The sequence below is a fragment of the Dipteris shenzhenensis genome, chromosome 33 (assembly GCF_047967505.1).
Source record: "Dipteris shenzhenensis isolate YYH24624 ecotype China chromosome 33, Dip_SZ_1.0, whole genome shotgun sequence".
In the NCBI taxonomy this organism is placed as follows: domain Eukaryota; kingdom Viridiplantae; phylum Streptophyta; class Polypodiopsida; order Gleicheniales; family Dipteridaceae; genus Dipteris; species Dipteris shenzhenensis.
The window spans coordinates 32,325,349-32,349,898 of NC_141628.1; the positions used below are offsets into that span (position 1 = coordinate 32,325,349).

General features: G+C 41.7%; 1 protein-coding gene across 1 annotated transcript; it reads left to right on the plus strand.

Moving 5' to 3' along the window:
• Positions 1-11,089: 11,089 nt before the first annotated feature.
• On the plus strand, positions 11,090-23,146 carry LOC147879981 (small COPII coat GTPase SAR1A). Its single transcript, XM_087371471.1, has 3 exons — positions 11,090-11,342; positions 21,296-21,427; positions 22,481-23,146. The coding sequence occupies exons 1-3, from the start codon at positions 11,214-11,216 to the stop codon at positions 22,799-22,801; spliced, it is 582 nt and encodes a 193-aa protein (XP_087227597.1). The 5' UTR covers positions 11,090-11,213; the 3' UTR covers positions 22,802-23,146.
• Positions 23,147-24,550: the final 1,404 nt, after the last annotated feature.

Sequence of the window (24,550 nt, forward strand, 5' to 3'; positions counted from 1 at the left end):
CATGCTTCACACGTAACATATAACATGCAATGCTTTAACCATCTCATTCCTTTGGTCTCATGCTCAAGATTGGAATGTGCACTACAACTTGAAGATAAAGTTTGTTGAATTCTATTGAGCAATGCATAAGTTATGGGTTAGGCAAGATACCTATATATAAAAAATATCCTAAACCTCACCAAAAATGTGTACACCCAAGCAAACATTGACCCTCAAGCAGGTTCCTATAGAGGGGGTGGGAGAGTGAGGAAGGGTTGAGCTAGTGTAGGGACCTTATAAAGCTCTTACATTAGGTGGCCTATATCCTCATCCGAACTTACTGACTCTTTGGACCTGGAGGGATTACCTTGTGGTGGCTTGTGCATGGAATAGGAATTGGAGATGGAATCCCCCCATTGTATGGATGCAAAGCTAGGCTAGCGAGTAAACAAGGTGTTATTATATGCCAGCGATGGATAGGGGTTACATGGCTATCTCTATGGTCAATGATCTGACCGGTGTCCCATCGAGTTGCTAGGTTATGGTTTAAGCCTGTGGTCTTAGGGATAGCAGCAGCTAAACCCAGCCGGTCACAAGATTGAGGGTCTATCCCCGTGGGTCAAGGAGATACAAGCTATTCCTATGGGCCAATGCTTGATTGACAAATCATAAATGTAGTATTTAGGGTAGGTGAGCTAACACCACGGGTTACCCGATTAGGGGTCTAACCCTGCAGGTCATCGGGTTATGTATCTAATTCCGCAGGTCACCAGGATAAACTCTATGTTTAATCTGTGTAGGTAGTTGATAAAAATCCAATGATTGTTTGAGTTTTGCAAGTTTCTTTGCCCTATTTCTTGGGCTATCGAGGGTACTTCTCTACCTATCCTAGCTAGGGAAAGCAACAAATAATGAAAAACAACAAAAAGCAATATTGAACACACACTTATGGGGTTTCTTCAAAAACTTGATAGTTTTAGTTTTCCCAAAAATAGTTTGAATTCTACAAATGGCATGCTTTCTTGAAGTTTCCTTTTGTTTTTGACCATTTTAATGCCTTAACAATCTTCTAAGCTACTATCTCCTAAGTTTTTACATCTAGAACACAACCAAAACCACTTCAAATCACTCACACACACCTTCAAACACCTCTTTTCTCGCACTCCTTTCCTATACTCCAAAAGCAACTACTTTTTGTTATTCTACTAAGTGTTGGCAATGGGTGAGTAATGAGAGAAGGAAAATGCAATGTAAAAGTATACCTCTAACTACCTAGTAATGGTGCCAAGAATGTGTAGTCCGATGATGACTCCACATGTTGTGGGGATCTTGGAGGAATGTTGATGGAGACTCCACTTCCAAGCTACTACTTCTAAGAGCAATGCAAGTGAAGTGGAAGGGGGATGATTGGCATTCACAACGGAGGCAATTCTTAGAGAGTGGGGACAAAGGGAGGTCTCTCCACCAATTGGAGGTCAATATGGAATCCTCCATTCTTTTAATACCCAAGCATTCCCATTGCTACTTTGCTAAAGGGCCTAATGCAAGAGGCAATGCTTGAGTCCAAAATCCCCCTAATGCTTCTTCTTAAAGGAAACCTTACCTTCTCTAAAGGAGATTTGATAGCCCTAGATCTTTTATCCCTAGACCTTTTAGAGGTAGTATTGAGTATGTAGGACTGAAAGGAGAGTCGGGTTATATGATTCTAGAGTTCGTGACCTTAAAGGCCTGAGGATAAATTTTTGGTCCAAAACATTTAGTCATTATGAGCTCCATCCTTTGCATATGTTTGGTATTGGAAATCATTCATACATTTGCAAATCATAATCATAGCACTAGGATGATGCACCAAGCTCAAAAGCATTAAAAACAAGCAATGTGATACTACCAATTTCTTGGAAGGTTGACACTTGACAAAGTAAAAGATCAACAAGTAAAGAGCTCAAGAGAGACCTTGAGAGGTGTAGCTAGTAGATTTTGTACATATTTCAAGGGGTTCACAAAACTATATATAACTACGTGTGAGTTTGATTGAAGTTTATTAAATTCACTTTTTGGATTCAAATTTATAGAAATATAATTATATGAGGGGTTTTCTAAACGATTTTGGACAAAAGTTATAAGTTTTTATAGAAGATTTACTCACAATTGAGAGATAAGCGATTTCTATTATAACCTTGAATGGATGTGATAGTCCTCTTTTCTACTTTCTACCTCTAATTCTACTCTTTTCTACTTTCCACTTCCTCTCCTACTTCTACTCTTTTTCTACTATTCTTATCTACTTCTACTTCTACTCCTCTTTATATTTATTTCCTCTCTAATTCCGTTCTCTTCCTTTTCTGTAATTTTTTGGATGAAAATTTGGTTCCCAGATCTATCCCAAGTCAGTCCAGGGGGATAGGACCCCTGGGCGGTGGGATAGTAGGCTATCCCTTTGGCTCAGTAGGATAGGAACAGACAGAGAACACATAGTTTTGCTAACTTTGTTTTGAGCATTTCTGATAGATTCTATTTTTTGTTCAAGATTTGAGTGTTTGGGGGTGTTATATACAACTTGAACTACAAACAGAGAACACGTAGATTTGTTGACTTTGTTCTAAGCATTTATGATAGATTTCTATTTTTTGTTCAAGAATTGAGTGTTTGGGGGTGTTATTTACAACCTAAACTACAACTACAATGTAAAAACGCAAGAAAACAATAACTTTTGAAGGATAAATTAGAGATTTCTAGAAAGGTGACTGTTCATTGTCAAGAAGAACTTCAAAATTCATCTTCAATCTTCATTTTGGGTTTCATATACCCTTTAGCAATCACTCTAGCAAGCTACTACTATGATTGAAACACAAGAAACAATAAAAAAACAAGTCAAAATGAAAGAAACTAGCTCTATGGATGGAAATGGATGAAAATTTACAATTTTGAGTTTCACACTCGAAACTCACTCCTTTTCTCTTTCAATCCCTTCTAAACTCCACTCACAACACTACTAGATAAGATAGGAAGCATTGAGTAATGGGTGGTTGATGGGAGGAAGCAAATACAATACAAGAGAATACCTCTAACTCCTTGACAATGGTGCCAAAAATGTGTCATCTGGCCATAACTCCATGTGTCGAAGGGGATCTTGGAGGGATGCCAACAGAGTTTCATCTCCAAAGCAACTCCTTGTGGAAGCCTTGCAAAGCAAATGCCTACACTTGTGTCACCCAAGTGGCTACCTAATTGTGTGCATGTGATTCCATGAGAGTGAAAGAGGGAGAGGGGAAGAGAAGAGAGGGATTGAGAGAAGAGGGAAGGTGGAATGGGGTGAGTGGCAATCACAAGGCCACATGAGAGGAAAGACAAGAACCATGCTCAAGACTCAATATACAAGAGTGAAGAGAATTGAGGCTTGAAGACCAAAGTCAACCTTTTGGCCTTCTATACAATCCTACCTTTTGAAGGGAGGGCTAACCCTTTCTTTTGGATCTCTCTCTCTCTTTTACAAATCACTTGGGCCCATACAACTCCAAGGCATATATTGCCTATCCTCACACCACTCCCTTCTAGCTATCATCTCTGTATTATGACAAGGCACTCACCAGGTTAACAAACTAGCATAGTAGCTGCAAGCAAAATGCTCATGATTTGGATATGTCTAAAAGTCTTTTCAATTAGACATAGATGCTATTTTCTTTCAAGTGTTCTAGGATCTGTATGATTGTCTTTTTTATGAAACTTGATTTTGACTTTTCATTGAAAAGCCAATTACACATCCAGTCCTTGAAGGAAAATAACATTATCTAAAAGGCTCAAATACATATCCAATTCTTGAAGGAGAATCAAAGTAGCTTGAGGAGGATTGAAGAAGAAGCAGTTTTAATTGTACACACATTGCAACACCCAAGCCACACACACATATATATAATTTGCATATATTTCACATCATGTGCAGTCACTACTGTGTTTTGCATAGGGTCAAAGTCAATATGGCCCTTGAGGGATCCCCTTTAAGGGAAAGGGCCATATTGACAAGCCATAGATGTCTGTACAATGGCATCATTCACGGTCTACCACAAACAAGCAGCAATATATTTTGCCTCTATTATGCCTTATTATAGTTTAATGTTGCTTTTCCAACCATCTAGGTGGTTGAAACAATTGTGTTTTTCAATAGTTTAATTTATATGCTTAGCATGCCATTGGGCAAATTTAAAATTGGCTCACTGTTTAAAGCAACTCAATGGTTAGCCAAACACATTCTAAAGGAAGAGACCAAGCGAGCTCATGTGCAGATCCATGAAGGGATCATCTTTTTCAACCAAAGAAGTGTGTATGTGCTAGCTACAAGTGGCCTAAGGAAACGGCTGATGCAAGAATGGCTCACAATGGGCTGGACACCCAGGGATTGAGAAGACACTTGGGTTATTTTAGGTGACCATTAATAGAAAGGGATTGTGATTTCTTCGTGATGACCTGCTTAGTATGTGCACAACACAAAGCCAAAAGGAGGAAATCGGTCAGGTTACAGTAGCCTCTCCCTATCCTTGAACAACCATGGGAGAACGTCTCCCTCAGCTTCATCACTTGTCTCTTCTCATCAAATGGATACACAGGGGTCTTAGTGGACCAATAGTTCTAACTTTTTGTGTGGATTCTACTATTTCCACTATTATAGGGATTTCAACTACCCAACTCTTGTAAAGCTGTTGCATAGCCACTATTGGAGCCTCGTCCCCCTCCTTGGAGTCTTGTCCCCTGAAAAATAATGAGGTTTCCTTTTCTCAAGGAAATATATGCCTTTAACATTAGGCCACCTCGTTATATGTTGGATTAAGCCTCATGTGGACATTTCCATAGGTACTTCTGAGAGTGAAGTACATGATGATGCAAGATATTTAAAAAACGAAGAGGGATAAAAATACACCCATGATTGTAAATATTTCAACATTGCATGCCCCTTCTTCAATTCATTGAGCTCTTAACAAACAACTTCAACCTTCTTGGCCAACATTATGGAGTTTGAAAGGGAAAGAGAGAAAGAGAATCTTAGAGAGAACGAGATAGGAGTGGACTGGGAAAGAAATGGGAAGGCTAATTGAAAGAGCAAGGAATGGGAAAACTAAGTAATGGGAAGACTGAGGAATGTCCAACCCCCTTTTCCAAAACCAATCTCTAATACCAATGATGTGCACTTTGACTAAAAAACACAATCAAAGGTGCTCTCAAGAACCCAAGTTAATTGAACATAGTAATGGGGCAGAGATGAAACTTAATACTCAAGCAATGGAATAGAGGGAAGAAACCCTCAATGCAAGGTAGAAGTCCATTGTGGGTAGTAGGATGTCTAAGGCAAGAAGAATGTCAATCCCAAAATGACTCAGGATTAGTTGTATTTATGAACCATTTTGCTAAGGTGAGAGATCATTGATATAGGCTCAGGAACCTCATCCATAGGCTAGCACCATCCATTATCACTAATCCTTGAAATCTCACAGTCAGATTCAAGTGAATATCTAAAGCTCCACCCTACATCTACACAAGCCCTTTATGGGAATGTAGAGGGGAGGATATGTTACATTTCATTTAAGGGTATTTAGAAAGATTCTACAATAGGTGTCCTCCAGTTGGGGTAGGCTTGTGGAGCCTCCTATAATCAAGGTGCTAACTCATATAAAGCAAGAACCAATGGAATTTACCTGTTGCCACTTCACTAATACGTGGGGTACATACCATGATATTGGTGTGACATAAATCATCATGATATCCATGTGGCAAATCCTCCATTACAAGGGAGTCCATTGAAGAATCTTCTGATAGATAACCAAGCCTTCTAACTTGGATTAGTTTAATATGGTTGGTCCAATGACCCAGCTAATCATCCAACTATTACTAAACATAGCTAATTACTTATTCTAATGATCCAAACATTATTAGACATAGCTCATTACTTAGTCTAAAAATTAACGAAAAAATGGCAATGTTGCCTTATTAAATTTGAAGTGATTTGGACTCTTGGACCCAATCATGGATCCATGTAAAAATCAGCCAAAGTAATAGGGTTTTCTTTGTAGGTCCACATTGCAAGAAGTTGGATATGTAGAAGACGAGAAACTGTATCTAAATGTCCCAAATTCTCGGAAAACCATTAGAAGGTGAGAAACTTTATCTAAAACTCTTGGGATTTGTAGAAGGTTAGAAAGTTTATCCAAAAGTCCCAAATTGTAAACACCTTCCACCCTAGCAGAAAGGACATATTCATTAGGTTGTGGCTTGTGATTTGCTCTATTAGGAAACAACAAATTCTTGGAAAAAACTTAAAATTGGGAAAATGTCTAAGTTCTCTCGTACGTATTGTGAAACCATTTATAGGCATTGTACCCTAGAAACATGTAACCCTAAAATATGGGTTAGAAAAAGGGATTTTCAAATCTACAAGGTTCACAAAAAACACTTATAAAAATGTGATGCACAAGGTCACAAACAATCCAGGTCACGACTTCACCACACTAACACAGGGGACTTGGTTGCAAGAAAACATATTCTATTAGGTGCCTTGTCTAATCTTTAGTTGTTGCTAAAGTATAAGAATGACTCAAGACGTATCTCACTACACATAACTAATCAAAACATCAAAGCTAAGTTGTCATTCCATAGTCCATTCAAATTTATGTGCGTTCTTCAAGATCATCAAAGGTCTTATTAGCCTATACAAGTTTCCAATAAAGATTTTATAATAACCAATTCTTGTAATGAACAAAATCAAATTGTGATGGGATTCAGTAACAATGAATGCTTTATCAGCCAACATCAGTGCAAAACCACATGCCCATGCCTAGGATAGACATGTTCATATCTTATATCGATTATTAGGAGTATCGAGGACTCTAGAAGGGATCTAAGTCATAGTGTGAATACTCCTAATGGGTTTAGGGTAGCACACCTTAGTCTTCAGTATATAGTGTATCTTGTTCATCTTTTTGGTATGATTGAGGGTGTACATTAACTATTGGTGTTCTCTCTCATCCTTATCACTGAGTTGGACTATGTTCCATTTTCACATGGTATCAGAGTAGTAAGGTTTTGTCTAGTAGGTGAGATTTTTGACTACTTGTCAGAGTTCCCCATGTGGGAGAGAAGTGTGTCAGCTTTTTGAAATTCGTGAGTCACATTGTGCTAGGATTGGATAATGTGTCCTGGGAATTTTCCCTCATTGGTTCATTTTTGAAACCTTGTGAGAGCTTGTTGCTTCAGTGAGAGTTGTTGTCAAAATTTCTTAATGTTTGTAGAGATTTGCAAAGGTTTTATTTTTGGCAAGGGTTGTTAAGAGAAGCGTCGTCTTGAGCTCCTAAGGGTGGTAAAGGTTTCCTTCATCTCGGGTTCTAATTGCACTTCCGAGAGAATGACAAGAAACCCAAAGTGTAAGGTTTTGAAACAAAGAGAAGAAGCTCAACCAAGGGAAAGGAAGCTTGAATTAAAATAATACAATAGCCATGATAAGATTGCTTTAGTAACAGATCCTAGCACATGCGGCTCACCTAGAGCTTATACAAGAAACTAGAGCCAAGAGAAAAGCTTCATTTTGAGGAAAAGGGATCAACAAGCTTGTAGCAATAGTAAACTCAAAGATGGGGCAGAAAATAGTCTATAGTAATTGCTAAAGATAGTTGAATTGAAGGAATGCATCTCCCTACTGGATTGCAATGGACAACAATCAAGGGAGACAAGGAGGAGTCATAGGGGCAGCCCGCAAGCCAAAACAAGAGGAGATGCACACAAAAATGACCAACAAAAAAACTTAGAAAGGCAAGCTACAAGGAGTTTGGAAAAGGCATGACAAACTAGGACCAAATAGAGCCAGTGAGCTTACTGATGGAGTTGTGAAGAAGATTGTGATAGGCACTCAAGTGTGCAAATACACTGTTGTGAACCAAGACACAGTTGAGAATTGAAAAGGAGAAGAAGTGGGGTGAATAAGCTCAAGAACAAGCTATAAGAGAAGAGCCACTTGAGGAGCTGCAAGATTTCAAACTATATAAGGCATGAGCTGTGTGCATGAAGTTGAACAAGAATAGCACCAATAAATAGAGTTGCAACAAAGAATAATATGCAAAAGGCCACAAAGAGCTGCATGATGGTGGTTTACAACAAAGAGCAACCAATGAAGAAGAAACTCATAAGAAAACTTGCAAATTTGCTAAAATAGGCAGATTATTGTGGACCTTGTGTAAGGTAGGGCCATGGCGAGCTCAAGGACACATGAATAGCCTATAAAAGAAAGTAAAAGAAGCTTGAAGATAGAGGCAACTGTCATAGCTAAGAAGCAAAAGGAGAGTTTTAGTGGTCATGCCAACCAACTTAAGAATGAGTTGCATGAATGAAAGAGAGCTCTAAAGCTTTAGAGAAGCCAAGCTCAGGCAGTCATGTGTAAAAGGAAAGCCACAATGCAAATGGACAACCTTTGTAGTGAACCAGAAGGTGTAAATATACACATGATCTACTTGGTAAAACTCAGATGACTATTAGCAATGTGGAGGTGGCCAATGAACATAGATGAGATGTGTGTTAGCACAGATGAACCAGTCAAACAGATTGTGAGTAGGAACTTGAAGGCAATGAAAGAGGAGATTGGGCTGATGTTGATGGATGCTTCTCCATAGCATATTCATGATGTTAATGGATGCTCTTCCATAGCCCATGAGGAAGGCAAAAATCTTGGATAGCCAATGGTAGGGCTGCTAGCCTACCAGACGATGGTGATAGCCTGAATATAGGTAGGGCCTCTGTAAGTTTGAATGTGTCAGCCATGTGCCAGTTGCATAGTGTCTTGGAAAGCGTGCTTGACAACTATTTGAAGAAAATCCACAATTGCGATCCAGTCTCGCACATATTACATTAGCCATTCCATGTCTTATCTCTGCAAAATCGATTCAAATATGTGCCGTAAGCTTGCAGGAGGCACTTATAGTCTTCTTCTTTTTTTAGATTAAAACATAAACTGCCTTTTGCTTTTGCTTTTTAGTGTCAAACAACTCATGGAGAACTCTTTTCCCCTATCGATCCATGGGCCTCTGCAAGACTTGAATGCGTCGGCCCCGCCTGGTAGGCTAGCAGCCCTACCATTGGCCATATGAGATTTTGGCCTTCCTCTACAGGACTTGAATGGTAGGGCCTCTATAGGAAAATTCAATTATGTGCCTTGTCTTCTTTGTCTTCGAAGCTTTCTCCATGGAAGAATTGCAATGTTTGTCTTCGAGCTCTTCTTCATGTTCGAGGTCTACAAGATAATCAGTTTTTACTGTATGAAGGCGTAGTTCTTGAGGTCTTCAGGCCATGGTCTCGAACCCTCTCAATAGGTCTCTGTGTTTGAAACTCTTCTTTCAATCTTTCTCTCTATGTCTCTACTCCTCTCCCTCATATCGGATTTACAACGTCTTGTAGTATGTCAGCTGCCGATCGAAGGGGAAATTCTTTGAGTTCGTCAAGCAAAGGCCTTGCTCTCCCCCCTAACCTTTTAATCTATCCCGGCTCCTCTGTCCAAACCCCTCATCTTGCCCTCTCCAAACCCCTCCTCGTTGCATTTCACTTTTCGTTTCCTCGTCTTGTTTTCCCTTCCATCATTTAATGCGTATTCGAATTGATTTTACAAAAATAAGACATGGAATGGCTCACGGATCGAGAATGAGGAGTTTCTTCAAAGAGTCGTCAAGCATGCTTGGTAAGACACTCTGCAAGCTACACATGTAGATGGGATAGTGAATCATCCGGTGATAGAAACTTGGAAGCGGAAAGCAAATTCTCAACTTCCTCTTCTCCCTCTCCCTCCCCTTGCCGATCCTGAACCATATGTGCTAGTAGGGGAGTGCGTCAAAAAGCTCTTCTTGGAAACCCAATTCCTAGGAACCATTTGCTTCGTCTGCAAATGATTGCATTCCATACTATCGTGCAAGGGCAATTGATCTTTGAAGAGTCCCTGTTTGTCGCTCCAAGGAATACCATTTACAGCATATAATCTCCTTTCCATCTTATGATATGTCGTTTTATATGGTTAAAGGATACACCGAGCTTCCACATCTCAAGTTAGGAGATGACATGAATATGTCAATCTAGGTATAATCTCCTTTCCTTTTTACGGCATCTCATTTCCTTTAGCTTCTGCATCTGTTATTCATTATCTAGTTTGCTCTTGGGAATGTGTTTTTCAGGTGCCAAGATTGTGTTAGTGGCGCATCCTATGTTCGACAGGAATCAAGGAAAGAAGAAAGCGGAATCGATTGTGATTTCTAAAGGGCACATCTCCCCTATGCAAGTCACTAAGAAATCTGCACATTTACTGGCTCAGTAGTGGTCTTTTGGAGGCGTAGTTTTGTGCCCTAAAGACAAACTTATAGGTCTTCATTTTGAAAGGCGTGGTTTTGTGCCTTAAAGGCAAACTTATAGGTCTTCATTCTGAAAGTGCAACGATGAGAGAAAATATTGATAATTTGTGGTCTGGTATCTATGACATTCGGCTTGGGCAGGGAGTTTCTTCTTCAAACGAATTTAATGCAAGTTTAGTTGGTAGACGACTGTGCACCACATGAGCAAAGTTCTCACCGTGAAACCATGGCGGTGTGTATTTACCCCTTGCCCGCCAAGGGCCTTATCATTCAAGCTTGGGCGGGCGAGGCTTTGGTGTGTAAGAGGGCTTCCCCATGTACGCTAGTGGGGCTATCCTAGCCCCATTAGCAGGCAAGTTTCATAGCCCCATGCATTGCCAGGGCTATAGCTGAGAATGCTGGGCTAGCATTGCAGCTCCAGCCTAGCATCCTGAAATATTAGCATTCTGGCTGAGCGATGCAATGCCCAAACATGCCCATTGGCCCAAATGATCCAACCGGCGTGGGATTGGGTGTGAGAGTTTGCAAAATGTACGTCAAGCCGAAGTAAAGGAGATGTTGGAAAGAGTCAAATTGTCATGGAGATGCATGTTTCCAAAAGCCGGCTAGGCAGAGGACTGTCAAGGAGTGAGTACTCTAAGTAGAGTGGAGAAGCAGGGGGATGGTGTGAACCGGGGTAAGGTGAGGTTAGTAGGACCAAAGGTTTGAAGAAAGATTCCTTACCGACGACAAAGTCGTGTATAAAATGAAGAGAAGCTTTAGAAGCTTGACGCTATGGCGGTAGCCTTTGCTTAACACAGTTCTTCTTTCCCCTCTCCTTTGCCTTTGCCTTCTTTAATCCCTAGATCTGCTCTCTCTCCATCCATCGCTATGTTTGTCTTTGATTGGTTCTATGGTATCCTCGCTTCGCTCGGTCTATGGCAGAAGGAGGCCAAAATTCTCTTCCTCGGCCTCGACAACGCCGGCAAAACTACCCTTCTTCACATGCTTAAGGATGAGGTACGCGATCCCTTTCTCCGATTCCTATCACTGGCCTTATTAGGGTTGCTTTACCTGCTCAGTCGATCGTGCTTTATTTGACTTAACTGTATCTATGAGTCTATGCTTCATTCCAGTCGCGCTTGCCGGCAGAATATGAAGAAGAAATTCTTCGTATCCTAAGCCCACGTCACGCTAGTTTTGCTTGCGCAAAGACCTCGAATGAAGGGGTTTAGACATGGAGTTGTTTGTATTTGGTCCCTTTAATGACCGATATCACAGTACATCAATTGGTGTTGCCGTTCAATACTCTTTTGGGGTGCTGCTGAATGCACGTGTGAATGTGGCCATGATCTGTATTTCAGGATACCAGATCTTGCCATGCACAGCAGTTTCTCTACCTGCAAGCTTTAGTGATCATGCGCGATTAATGAAATGCTGTACATAAGCCTGGCTCGTTTGCGTGGGACAAACTTCTTTTTGAGGATATGCGTTTTATTTAGGCTTAAGAATGGAAATTTTGAACAAAATTTCAAATTTTCCTGTGAACACGTACTTTGCCCTTGTAGAAAGGGGGAGTAGGGGTACTGAGCCTCATACTTTTAGGTGGAGTGTGGAACGGAGTTTGGACCTTTGGTTTTAAATTGTTGCCACAAACTGTTACGCTGCAATCACTTTTCATGTTAGAATGTGTAGCGTGTTTGTTATTCCTGAATTTTATACTGCGTAACTTTGTATGTGTGTGTGTGTGTGAGAGAGAGAGAGAGAGAGAGAGAGAGAGAGAGACATACAAAGCTACGCAGTCTAACATTTAAAAATAACAAACACGCTACTCATTCTAACATTCTATATATATAAAATTCAGATACGAGTTTCCATTAGTATAAAAGTAAATAAATAAAATTAAGATCTGAGTTTCCATTAGTCTCCTGATGAAGGCTGATCCATGATTGGCGTAGTTTTGATTGCTGAGCTAGAATGGAATATAGGATTGTGGTTAGTTGACATATTCCTTTGGTAAACCTTAGACTTCTGGATGGTTGGATGAATGAAGACTTGTGGATGATTGGATGAATGGACACTTGTGAATGGTTGGATGAATGGACACTTGTGAGAATGTATTCCTTGAAGAAACGTGTTCCATGAGGCACAACCCCTTTATAAGAGCCGCAACGATATACAGCTCTTCTCAAAAGGCACACGTTTCACGAAGAGGATACGGTTATGTGTAAAATTCAAAAACTATTCGACATTGGATGCCAAGTGGATGGATGAAGACATGTTATCTGATCATCCATAGCTTTTGGATATTTATAAGAAAGCTTTTCAGTTGAGGTCAACTGAATAGAAGCCGAGGGGATGTCACCAAGCTGTAAATACTCCAAAGTCAAAGTTCTAGTTGACCATTTATTGATCATCATCAATGTAAGCCTAACCCTGATTAAGAAGACTTAGCTCAGGCCAAAATGATTAACTACGTTTAACCAAAGAAACAAAGCGCTGACTTCAATCAGAGAGTATTGACTTCGATCAACAAGACTTAACTTATACCAACTTTAACTTTTGTTGTTGCTCGCAGTAGATGACCCTTCCTTCTAATGGAGAATATGGGTCATCCTCACATGTAAGCCCTAATATAAGGAGAGCACGTGGGAGTGAAACCTATAAGGAGATGGGGGTTTGACGAGTGAAAGAGAGGTTGCCACGTGGGCAACACATTGGTTGCCGTGTGGACAACAAGTGGGTATTCACTTGAATTGGTTTATGAGCCACCGTTAGGTTAGATTAGTCTACATTCGGACTATTATGGTGTTGCTTAGAGATGGGGCTGCACATAAGTCCATTGGGGGGGCACATTGGCTGGGATATACCCAATGAGTGGGTTATGGAGCTAGGTTGAGGCCTAGCATATGGTGCAACAAAGAGGCCTTTTATAGGCTTTGTAGGTAGTCTTTGGTCGGCTCTTGTAGGACTATTGACTAGGTCGGCCAATCTGGTAGGTGGGGTCGGCCAATAATGCCTAAAGCCCCACGTTTGGTCAGTACATCCTAGCGTTAATTGGCCAAATTAGGAGGGCCTAGTGTCCTATATAAGCCCTCTCGTGGGGGGCGGGGGAGCCACAACAGGGTGAACCCAAGCCAATTTCAGCATGAAAGTGGATATTGATACTCCTAAAGATGATTCATCGCCTTCAAATCAGTAAGGTAACTTTTCCCAAGGCTAGTACCAGTGACCACACGAGTCTCGCCAACAATTTAGAACATTCTTTGGCAACTCAACTTCTATGCATCTATACGAACATGAGGTGCCTTAGGTATCATTTGATTGACAATGGTTGGGCATTGATGATGACATAAGTGTTGCTTTGCTTGCTAAGTATGTCTTCCTTTTGTTTTTTATAAAAGTTTTTTGTTTACCTCTTTTTTCTTCTCTTTCATTTTCTCTTTTATTTTCTGTGTAGATTTTTTATCTTTAGAACAACAAAAAATCTAAATTTGTATGATTAGACTTATTCTAGTCTTACAAAGGTATATCATTTGATTGACAATGGTTGCATTTGCATGCAAGCCTAACGTAGATCAAATTTGCTTTGCTTGTTGTGCAACACAAGGGTCTAACAATTGTCCTTTTGTATTCATGAGGTTTGAAAAAGCTGAATTTGCATGCCACGCCTTTATCATGCTATGATATGATCTTTGGATGCCAATGGCTCTACAACTTTGATCTAGCCATCAACAAGTCTATTTATGCATCTGTAGGGATTGGCGGCAACGATATGTCCTCAAGACGGATAGAGGGGGTCACAAGTCGATGTGACAAGTCCCCCATTGGGTGCGCAGCTTACATTCTGCGATTCTCTAAATACATACATAGAGGCAGATCGGTTGGAGACATGTATCTCCACTGTATTGACTTGATGAAGGTACACCTCGGCCTACATGAGAATGCACTGTACTTTGCAGATTGTTGCCTTTCCCCTTGGTGAGTGGGAGATGCAGTTTGGCACTTTGTCTCATAGGCCATTTTCGTCTTCCAAAGGCATAGTAACCTTCATTTTTTTCTCTGTCAGCAATTCCTGTTCTGATGGCCCCCTTCTTTCTCCCCCCCTCTGCCTCCCCTCTTCTCCTCCCACTCCTTGCCTCTCTCTCTCTCTCTCTCTCTCTCTCTCTCTTCTTTGTGTTTTCTTTGTTTGGTAATTTTGATATGGCAACCATGAATGTTTAAGAGGAATCTCCTAGAGGAAATGAACATTGTGGCTGACTATAAAGATGCACTTTTTGGTTCCCTTTTAAGAATTAGTTTTGGGTTGATACAAGCCTGTGGGTCTTGATGGGATATCTCAAGGTGTATGCCCCAGGCACACCTTGGTTTCTATGTGTGTGTGCTAGAGGCATAGTAAGGTGCCCATAAGCACTGTTAGGTGGTGGTAGAAGCCACATAGGATGATTGAGAGAATCTAGGAGCAGATTGAGGAGATGATTGTGGAGCTCAGAGGTCATCAGTGATGTCAGTGATCATGGAAGAGGTGCCTACAAAAGGACCTCACCTTTCTTCATTCCATATGCAAGAATTCTCAGTTTGTGTTCACTCCATGCTTTCCTTTTGTTGGGGTAAAGGCACATTGCCTACCCTTATATTAAAGAATTAAAGTTAGGACACCTATGACTGTCTTAAGACAGTCATAGGGTAAATCTAATCCTAATAAAACTTAAGTGAGTTTGTGGTGTGGCTCACTCATCACTTCACACCCGCACTATTGTGTCTCTCTCACTCTCACTCTCTTGCTCCCTTTCCAACTTTTCTTCCCCCACACAACTGGTATCAGAGCCATCCCTTTTCTTTTCCCTCCTTCCACTCCCTCCTCTCCCTAGCCTACCCCTACCGTACGGACAGATCCGTACGGCTGTACGTCGTCCGTACAACCGTACGGACGGAGCTCGAGCAGCGAGCTGTGGTGCAAGGCGGCGGCGTCGAGCAGCAAGGGCAGCTCCAAGGCGGCGGCGTCGAGCAGCAAGGGCAGCTCCAAGGCGGCGGCGTCGAGCAGCAAGGGCAGCTCCAAGGCGGCGGCGAGCAGATCTGGGCGCAGGCGCAGGCGCAGGCGTTCGACTCGAGCTGGGCGCGGGTCTTTTTTGGCACAGCAGCTGCTAGCTGCTAGCCTGCGCAGGGTCAGCGCAGGCTGTGCGGGATCAGAGCGCGCAGTGCGCTCTCAGGTACGGAAATCCGTACCTGTTGTACGGATTCCGTACCATAGCCGTACAGGCGTACTGTTTCCTTGGAAACTGCGACAGGGAGGAGTTCGTTTTTTTTTTGGGAGCTGCGTCAGGCATCTAGGCACGCAGGCCTAGGTAGCATTCGAGGAGGAAGAAGAATAAAATCTCGTTTTTCGAAGAAAATAGAGCAGATATCAGGTTATGTATCTGACAGTGTATATATGCTTTTACTGGGATTGAATCTCAGTTTTCGGGTGAGCAGATCATAGGGCTTTTGCCTGGCAGTTGGTGTTTTCTATGCCTTGAGGCAGTGTGTAGCCAGGGAGCACACATTTGCTTTCTTTCCGCAGTGCATTTGGTGACATTTGTTGCAGGTCACATTCTTTGTACACACTCTGAAAATCTCAGTTGAGCCACGCTTGGTCAGGGCGCATCGAGTTTACTCGGTCCCTAACTGCCCATCGTTGACAGTGCTCAAAAGATTTTCTTCTGGGTGTTTGTACTTTGTGGTTTGTGTTGTTACTGAGTACACAGAGGCAGTCTATGCTTTGCACATTGTCAGGTACAAGAGTCAGAGAGATTTTCATATTGCATGCTACCTCATTGTTGAGGTGTTCTTCACTTGATTCAGGTGTCAGATCAAGGGGCTTTTGCCCAGACTTTGTTTGACAACACTTGGGTTACCTACAGATATCTTCAGCTGCATTTTCTCCCCTTGGTATAAGGGTGATTGCTTGGGATTTATCCCATTTACTGTTGCAGGTTTTGTGACAGGCTGAAGGGTCATTTACTGTTTTTGGGGTGTTTGTCAAGTGATTTCTGCAATTTGAGTCAGTGACATACCTCATCTGAGGTGGGAGAAGTGATCAGTACAGTCAGTACAGCAGTGTTTACAGCAGTCTGAAATGGTTTTGTCAGATTAGTATGCACTGTTAAGCTCTTGTTGAGCAGCAGCAGCAGTCTGAAATCACTGTTTTATGCCTTCTTTGAGCTCAGAACAGTTTGTCAGAAGGTACAGTATTTGCAGGGACATTTACTGTTTTGCTGCAGATTTTACTGACAGTAAAAACAGCACCTTTGAGAGTGCTTCTGGCTCTTGAATAGAGCAGGCTTTTTCTGAGAAATCAGAACTTTTTTTTATTCAGTCTTTTTACTTCCAGGGAGTCAGGTACTTTCCTCATCTGATATGGCATCAGGAGGAGGTGATTCTTCAATTCTAAACATAAAGAAACTGGAAGGAGCACATAACTATGCATTATGGGCAGAACAGTGCTTGAATGTTCTTCTGTTAAAGAAGATTGCTAAGCCCATAAGGGTAAAGGGTGTCAAGCCATCTGATATGGCAGCTGATGATTGGGAAGAGCTTGATCTGTCTGCGAGGGCAGCTATCATGCTCACTATTTCAGACACTCTTGTGTTCAATGTACAGGCTGAAAAGACCTCTTATGGTCTATGGCAAAGACTAGAAGAACTGTATGCCCAAAAGAGCTCAGCCAGTAAGGTTTATTGGCTGAAGAAGCTGGTCGATCTTCGCATGAAGGAAGGTACAGCTATGACCTCACACTTGAGTGAGTTCAATGCTATCTTTACACAGCTGATTGCACAGGGGTTGAACCTTGATGAGGAGTTCAAGGCTACTTTCTTGTTGTGTACTCTTCCTGAGAGTTGGGACACTTTCAAGACCACCCTGTCAAACTCAAATGCCACTCTTATTTATGCTGATGTAGAGAGCTCTCTCCTTATGGAGGAGATGAGCAGGAAGAATAATGCGGGCAGCAAGTCTTCAAATGCTTTGCAGGTACAGGATAGAGGCAGGACTCAGCAGAAGGGGAGATCTGCTAGTAAGTCCAAATCCCGCAGTCAGTCCCGTGGCAAAAAGGACATTGAATGCTTTTATTGTGGCAAGAAGGGACATGTGAAGTCGAAGTGCTTCAAGTTCATACGGGATCAGAAAGCCAAGAAGGCTGAAACACAAGATGCAGGAAATGCAAGCAAAGGCAAAGGCAAGGCCAAGATAGTTGAATTGGATGCAGTGAATGTTGCAGCAGAGGACAGTGACAGTGACATACATGATGTTTTATGCTCTTCTGCTGTAATAGCACATGCTTTGGTTATTGATGGCCATGACATGCACACCTGGCTCTTGGATTCAGGTGCCTCTTTTCATGTTACACCTCATAGGGAGTGGTTTACTTCCTACACAGGTACTCATGGAGTTGTTCATCTTGGGAACAACTATGCATGTCAGATTGCAGGGGTTGGCAGTATACAGATAGTACCTTTGATGGACAGTCATTTATGCTTGATGGTGTTCGCCATGTGCCGCAAATCAAGAAAAATCTGATTAGCACTGGCTTATTGGATGACAGTGGTTACCACACCACATTTGGAGATTCCAAATGGGTGATTACTGATGGCCATACTGTAGTGGCTGAGGGTTTTAAGAGTGATACCTTGTACCCTCTTTATGTTTCCAGTGTGGGTAATCATGTTGTTGCCATAACCGAGCTACCAAAGGTTTCATTGTGGCATAGCCGGTTGGGACACATCTCTGTTAAGGGAATGCAAGAACTGTCACGTTTGGGTTATCTGCCGCCTCTCTCTTTTTCAGGTTTGCCTACTTGTGATCATTGTATTTTTGGCAAGCATTCTGTGACTCCTCATAAGAGGAGAACTCCCCAAAATAGAGCACCACTTGATCTAGTGCACACTGATTTGTGTGAGATGCCACAGTTATCACTAGGGGGTGCCAAATATTTTATTACTTTCATTGATGATGCCACACGTAAGGTGTGGGTCTATTTCTTGAAGCATAAGGGAGATGCCCTAAATGCTTTCAAGAGATTTGTCGCTCAGGTGGAGAATCGGACAGGTCGTAGGCTGAAATGCCTCAGATCCGATAATGGGGGTGAGTATGTGTCACATGCTTTTGTGCAGTTTTGCCAAGCTAAGGGCATCAAACAGGAACTCACAGCCCCTCATAATGCATCTCAAAATGGTGCAAGTGAGCGGATGAATCGAACTGTTCAGGAGAAGGTTCGATGTATGTTGTCTTATGCTGCATTACCCCATGGCTTTTGGGCAGAAGCCGTGCAAACAGCAATTCACATTATTAACAGGTCACCAAATAAGGCTTTGGAGTTGAAAGTGCCAGAGGAGGTGTGGTCTGGCAAGCCACCTTCATATAAGCACTTACGGGTATTTGGCTGCGAGTGCTTTGCTCATGTACGCAAAGATCTACGCACCAAGCTGGATCCAAAGTCTATCAGATGCATCTTTATGGGATATGGTGATGAAGGTGAAATGGGGTACAGGTTAACCCGTGCAACCTGTGGAATACAGGAGGGTTATTTATGATGATGTTGGACAGCAAAGAATGCCCATTTATATGCAGCAGCAGCCTGCTGCAGATCACCCTGTTCAAGAGGGTATACAGGCTGAAAATCAGCCAGATAATTTTGCCAATGATGCACCACTGGATGTGCCAACAGATGGGGCTGTAGAACAGCCAGATATGGTGGTACAGCCACCCGTCATGCATGAAGAACAGGCTGGACAGCAGCCTAATCCGGAACATTTTGTGAGGAGGAGCACCCGTGCACAACGGCCTCCTGCCAGGTTTGTTCCAGGAGCCAATAATGTGGCTGATTTTATCATGTTAACAGATTGTGGTGAACCTTCCAGCTTCAAGGAAGCTATGGGAAGAGCAGAGAAAAAGAAGTGGGAGAAAGCCATGCAATCAGAAATGGACTCCCTACTTCAGAATGATACATGGGACTTGGTGCAGTTACCTGCAGGCAGAAAGGTTTTGCCATGCAAGTGGGTTTACAAAGTCAAAGTGGATTCAAATGCTTTACCTCGGTATAAGGCCAGATTGGTTGCCAAGGGATTTAAGCAGGAGAAGGGCATTGATTTTGATGAGATTTTTTCCCCTGTAGTCAAGATGACTACTTTGAGAGCAGTGTTGGCTCTTGTTGCTCATGCTGACATGGATTTATGTCAGATGGATGTGAAGACAGCCTTTCTTCACGGAGATCTCCATGATGAGATCTATATGAGTCAGCCAGAAGGATATGCTGTTAAAGGGAAAGAGCAGCTTGTATGTAAGCTCAAAAGAAGCTTGTATGGACTCAAGCAGGCGCCAAGAGAATGGTACAAGAAATTTGATGCATTCATGCAGTCCCAAGGGTATCATCGGTGTGAGACCGATCATTGCTTATACACCAAACGGGCAAAGGATGACAGTTTGATGCTACTCATTCTATATGTGGATGACATGCTTATTGCCAGTAAATCTCAGCATGAGATTAGTGCTTTGAAGAAACAACTGCATAAGTCTTTTGACATGAAAGACTTGGGGGATGCAAATCATATTCTTGGCATGCGTATTACTCGTGACAGGTCCCAGGGACTTTTGTTTCTGTCACAGCAAGAGTATATTGACAAAGTACTGCAGAGGTTCAAAATGGAGGGGGGGAAGTCCATTAGTACCCCGTTACCTCCACATTTAAAACTCAGCAGTAAGGACAGCCCCAGATCAGATGATGATAAGGCTGAAATGGCCAAGGTTCCGTATGCATCTGCAGTTGGATCTTTGATGTATGCCATGGTTGCCACTCGTCCGGATATTGCTTTTGCGGTGGGAGTCATCAGCAGGTATATGGCAAATCCAGGCAAGCGGCATTGGGAAGCAGTGAAAGGTGTCTTGAGGTATCTCAAAGGTACCAAAGACTTGTGCATATGCTATGGTAGGCAGGATGCATTGGTGCATGGTTTTACAGATTCAGACTATGCAGGGAATGCAGACAACCGGAAGTCTACTACCGGTTATATTTTTACATTTGCAGGAGGTGCTATATCATGGGTGTCTCGGTTGCAGAAATGCGTTGCACTATCAACCACAGAAGCTGAATATGTTGCAGCCACTGAGGCTTGCAAGGAAGCAATATGGCTTACTCGGCTGGTGGGAGATTTGGGCATTACAGGAGATATGCCAGTTCTGCATTGTGATAGTCAGAGTGCTATCATGTTGGCAAAGAATCCGGTCTTTCATCAGAAGACCAAACACATAGAAGTGAAATATCATTTCATCAGGGAGGTACTGGAAGACAAGCGTCTTGAGCTTGTGAAAGTACATACTGATGATAATCCTGCAGATTTGCTAACTAAGAGCTTGCCTACAGAGCGGTTTGCACATTGCCGCCACATCATGGGATTAGGATGAGACCATTCTTACTTTATGGTCTTGTATACAGTAACTGTATATTGCTGTATTTTTATTCTTTTCTCCCCTTTAGGCACATTGGCCTTTAGGTGGGAGGTTGTTGGGGTAAAGGCACATTGCCTACCCTTATATTAAAGAATTAAAGTTAGGACACCTATGACTGTCTTAAGACAGTCATAGGGTAAATCTAATCCTAATAAAACTTAAGTGAGTTTGTGGTGTGGCTCACTCATCACTTCACACCCGCACTATTGTGTCTCTCTCACTCTCACTCTCTTGCTCCCTTTCCAACTTTTCGTCCCCCACACACCTTTCAGTTCCCCAACAGGCCTCTTGTCTGTCCTTCCTTTTTCCCACGATATCCGAAAAGATTGAATAATCATTTTGGCATGATCTTTTCTTTCCATTATGTGGAGTGGTTTGTTTGGTATGTTGTGGCCTTGCATATGTGCTTTTTCTTTGAGTGAGCATTTACTTTTAATTGTGTATTTGGTGGTTCACTTGAGGCAAACAGTTCACATCGCCTTACTTTCTTGTAGAGGTTGGCCCAGCATCAACCAACACAGTACCCTACCTCAGAGGAACTAAGCATCGGTAAAATCAAGTTCAAAGCATTTGATTTGGGTGGCCATCAGATCGCTCGTCGTGTTTGGAAAGACTACTATGCCAAGGTATACAGTCTTGTATTTCTCCTTTCATCTGGAAACTTTGTATATGGAACATATTTTTAACATTATTGTAAGAGTTGGCTTGAAAATGTTACGGTTATCAAACATATGACTAGTAATCATCTATGTCGCGACAACATTGTCAAATCTCTGCACTTTAGACTGGCAGTCTTTAGATCCTAGTGTTTGGGCATGGTCCATTTGACATTTCTAGCTGTGCTAGAGGGCATTAAACTCTCTAGAGCCGATTCTCAAAAAATAAGCACCATAAGTTCCAAATTGCCTAGTCCTCATCCAACATCAGCAGCAGCAAATTCAGCTGTGTCTTACGACGTTGAATCTTCGCCTGATGATAAATCTAGGCTGCTTTCGTTTGTCTGTAGTGGATAGAATGGGCCCTGCTCAGACAGAGACGTTTTCCTGGCGCTGGAGGTGCAGGAAGCTCTGAGGTTCCACATATGTGCAGCCATCTTCCCTTCATGTGCTCAAGCGTACATGCAGTGCAGGTCTCCACTTTTGCACATTTGTGTTTGCACGTTCTCTGGCACTGGCAGAGTGGATTACTCCCTCACTACATGACAAATGATACCAACCTAGATCTATCCTGAGGCTGAATCTTCCACAATACACACTTTTCCGAATTCCTTACCTGTTCATCAAGCTGTCTTTTCCAGCAATGTTTGTCTCCATGGCCTCGCTTACCACAATACTTGCAGCCACGTTTACTCTTCCTCGAACCTTTCTTTTATAAGGGGGTTCACCTCCAGGCTGCAGAGATTTTGATCTCCTCTCTTCATGCAACTACATAGAGACAGCATCTAAAAAATCCAGATCATCATCCATTCTTTTGGTAGTAACTATCTCAGAATACCAAGCATCGTACAATCTTCATCAACCTTTGTTGGGGGGGGGGGGGTTTACTTGTATGGTTCTGGATTGTATGCCGGGGGGGGGGGGGGAGAGGGGGAGAGGGTGTGTTACTTTCCAATGGTTGTTTTTAGCTTCGATGATTTTGGAACTTTTTCTTGAGCTTACACGATTCTAAATTGTATGCAGGTTGATGGCATCGTTTATTTGGTTGATGCTGCTGACAAAGAGAGATTTGCTGAATCAAAGAAAGAGCTAGATGGGCTCCTTTCAGATGATTCTCTGGCTCGTGTGCCTTTCTTAATTCTTGGGAATAAGATTGACATACCTTATGCAGCGTCAGAGGAGGAGCTTCGGTATTATTTGGGGCTTTCCAACTACACCACAGGTAAAGGGAAAGTTAATCTTGGCGACTCGAACGTGCGACCTATTGAGGTGTTCATGTGCAGTATTGTTCGGAAGTCAGGTTATGGAGATGGCTTTAAGTGGCTATCACAGTACATAAAGTGATCTCATGTGACGCCTCAAAATGTGTTCTGATGTAAGCGGAAATGTAGCTAAAGAAAACTCTTGAACAGTTCTTAAACTTACTTGGAAGCGTTAAGCTCATAATGTCCTGCTTTATTGCTTTATTCATGGTACTTTCGGGAAAGGAGGAAGATAGATACAGTAGGGGTCGGCATTCTTTTGGCAATAATGGTTTTTCTTGCATGAGATGTGTATTTACAGGGCAAGGTTGGGGCCCGACCTCATTAGCTGGTGTATTAAGAAGGTTTTGGAAGGTTGAATATAGCAGTTTCTTGCCATTATTTATTGGGAAGAGCTTTCTTACTCAACAAAGCACTGCAGAACACCCTCTTCAAGTTACTTTGCGCTCATCCCTGTTACATAAAGTTCCTGCCTTTTCCAATTCCTTTTCTGTGTTGCAGGTGCACAGGGATGTGCATGTGTGAGTGCTGTGATATGCTTTTCATTATATGTATAAGGATAGTCTTGTCTTAAGTTCCGGAATAGTACTAAAATGAAGTTTGTTTCGAAAAGAGAGTTAAATTGAGTATGTGTGTGCTTTCTAAGTAAGAAATTCAATATTTCATCATTGTAGGAAGGGGCACATATTCCTTTACTTTCTCAGATTCATTCATTCATTCATTCTTTCGTCCGTACATGAGAGAGAGAGAGAGAGAGAGAGAGAGAGAGAGAGTTGCCTTGTAAAAGCTATTGATAATGGAATCTAAAAGTTTGATTTTCAAATAGAAGAAAGTTTAAGAGTCCAAAATATCTTATCGGAATGGAAAGGGAAGATTTTGAGGGAAGTTGCTCTGAAACTAGAAGAAGTCTCTTCAGTTAATTCCTTTAAGCAAAGTACTTATCTTTCTAAAAAAGGTAAAACTCTTTGTCAAAAATTCCTTAGGAAATTTGTCATATATTATATGACAAATGTTTTGATAATTTTGTTTTTATTTGCAAAAAGTTTTACTTAGAATTTAGAATATCTTCTGAGGGGAGTGAATTCATATGCAAAACTTATGCCCCTGCCTTACTTTTTGGAAAGGAGTTATCTCAAAACACCAGAGTTTTTGTAAGTCTTCAAAGTTTGTTTGCATTCCAAGTATCCCTTTTTCACAAAATTCCAATTAAGCCAAGATTTATTGCAGCTGCTTGTAAGACTACTTTGGCATATGTCTCTAAATATCTAAGCCACTAATTCAAAGCCATGTTGCTTGTCCATGAACTTTTGGTGCGACTTATTAAAGGAGGTAAATGTTGCTTCACATTCAAGCCTAATTTTAAACGACTCCATAGGAGTGATTCCTATAGTACGGCATTTTAATTTCTCTCAAAGCATTCAAGAAAGAGTCCTATTCTCCTTAAAACCTACGATTTTACTATGCTTTGAAAAAACATCGAGCTGCAAGATTTGAAGTTTAGAATTGAAAAGCTAATGGTTGAAGTTTTTAACCTAAGATTCGACAAAGATAGATTCAAAGTGCTAAAATTTGAGAAACACCTTTATGTTTTGACATTTTGTGGCTAAATAATAAGCATCATGACATTGATTCTAAAAGTAAAGATACACAAAAGTCGTATGTGTTGAAGATGTTTGCTCTTGGATAGATTTTCTTTTAAATAATCTTTACATCACAATAGGTGATTCTTGGTTTCAATAATTTATAGGAGTCCCTATGGGCACCAATTATGCTGTCTTTTTAGCAAACTTTTATGTCCTAGCTTATGAATCCGAGTTTAGGCAATGTCTTA

What these genes read in the sequence shown, in the direction of transcription:
- LOC147879981 (XM_087371471.1), top strand. Translation starts at nt 11,214, where the DNA reads ATGTTTGTCTTTGATTGGTTCTATGGTATCCTCGCTTCGCTCGGTCTA. An exon ending in TTCACATGCTTAAGGATGAG is followed by an intron (nt 11,343 to 21,295) that starts GTACGCGATCCC and finishes ACTTTCTTGTAG; the next exon opens with AGGTTGGCCCAGCATCAACC. An exon ending in GGAAAGACTACTATGCCAAG is followed by an intron (nt 21,428 to 22,480) that starts GTATACAGTCTT and finishes AATTGTATGCAG; the next exon opens with GTTGATGGCATCGTTTATTT.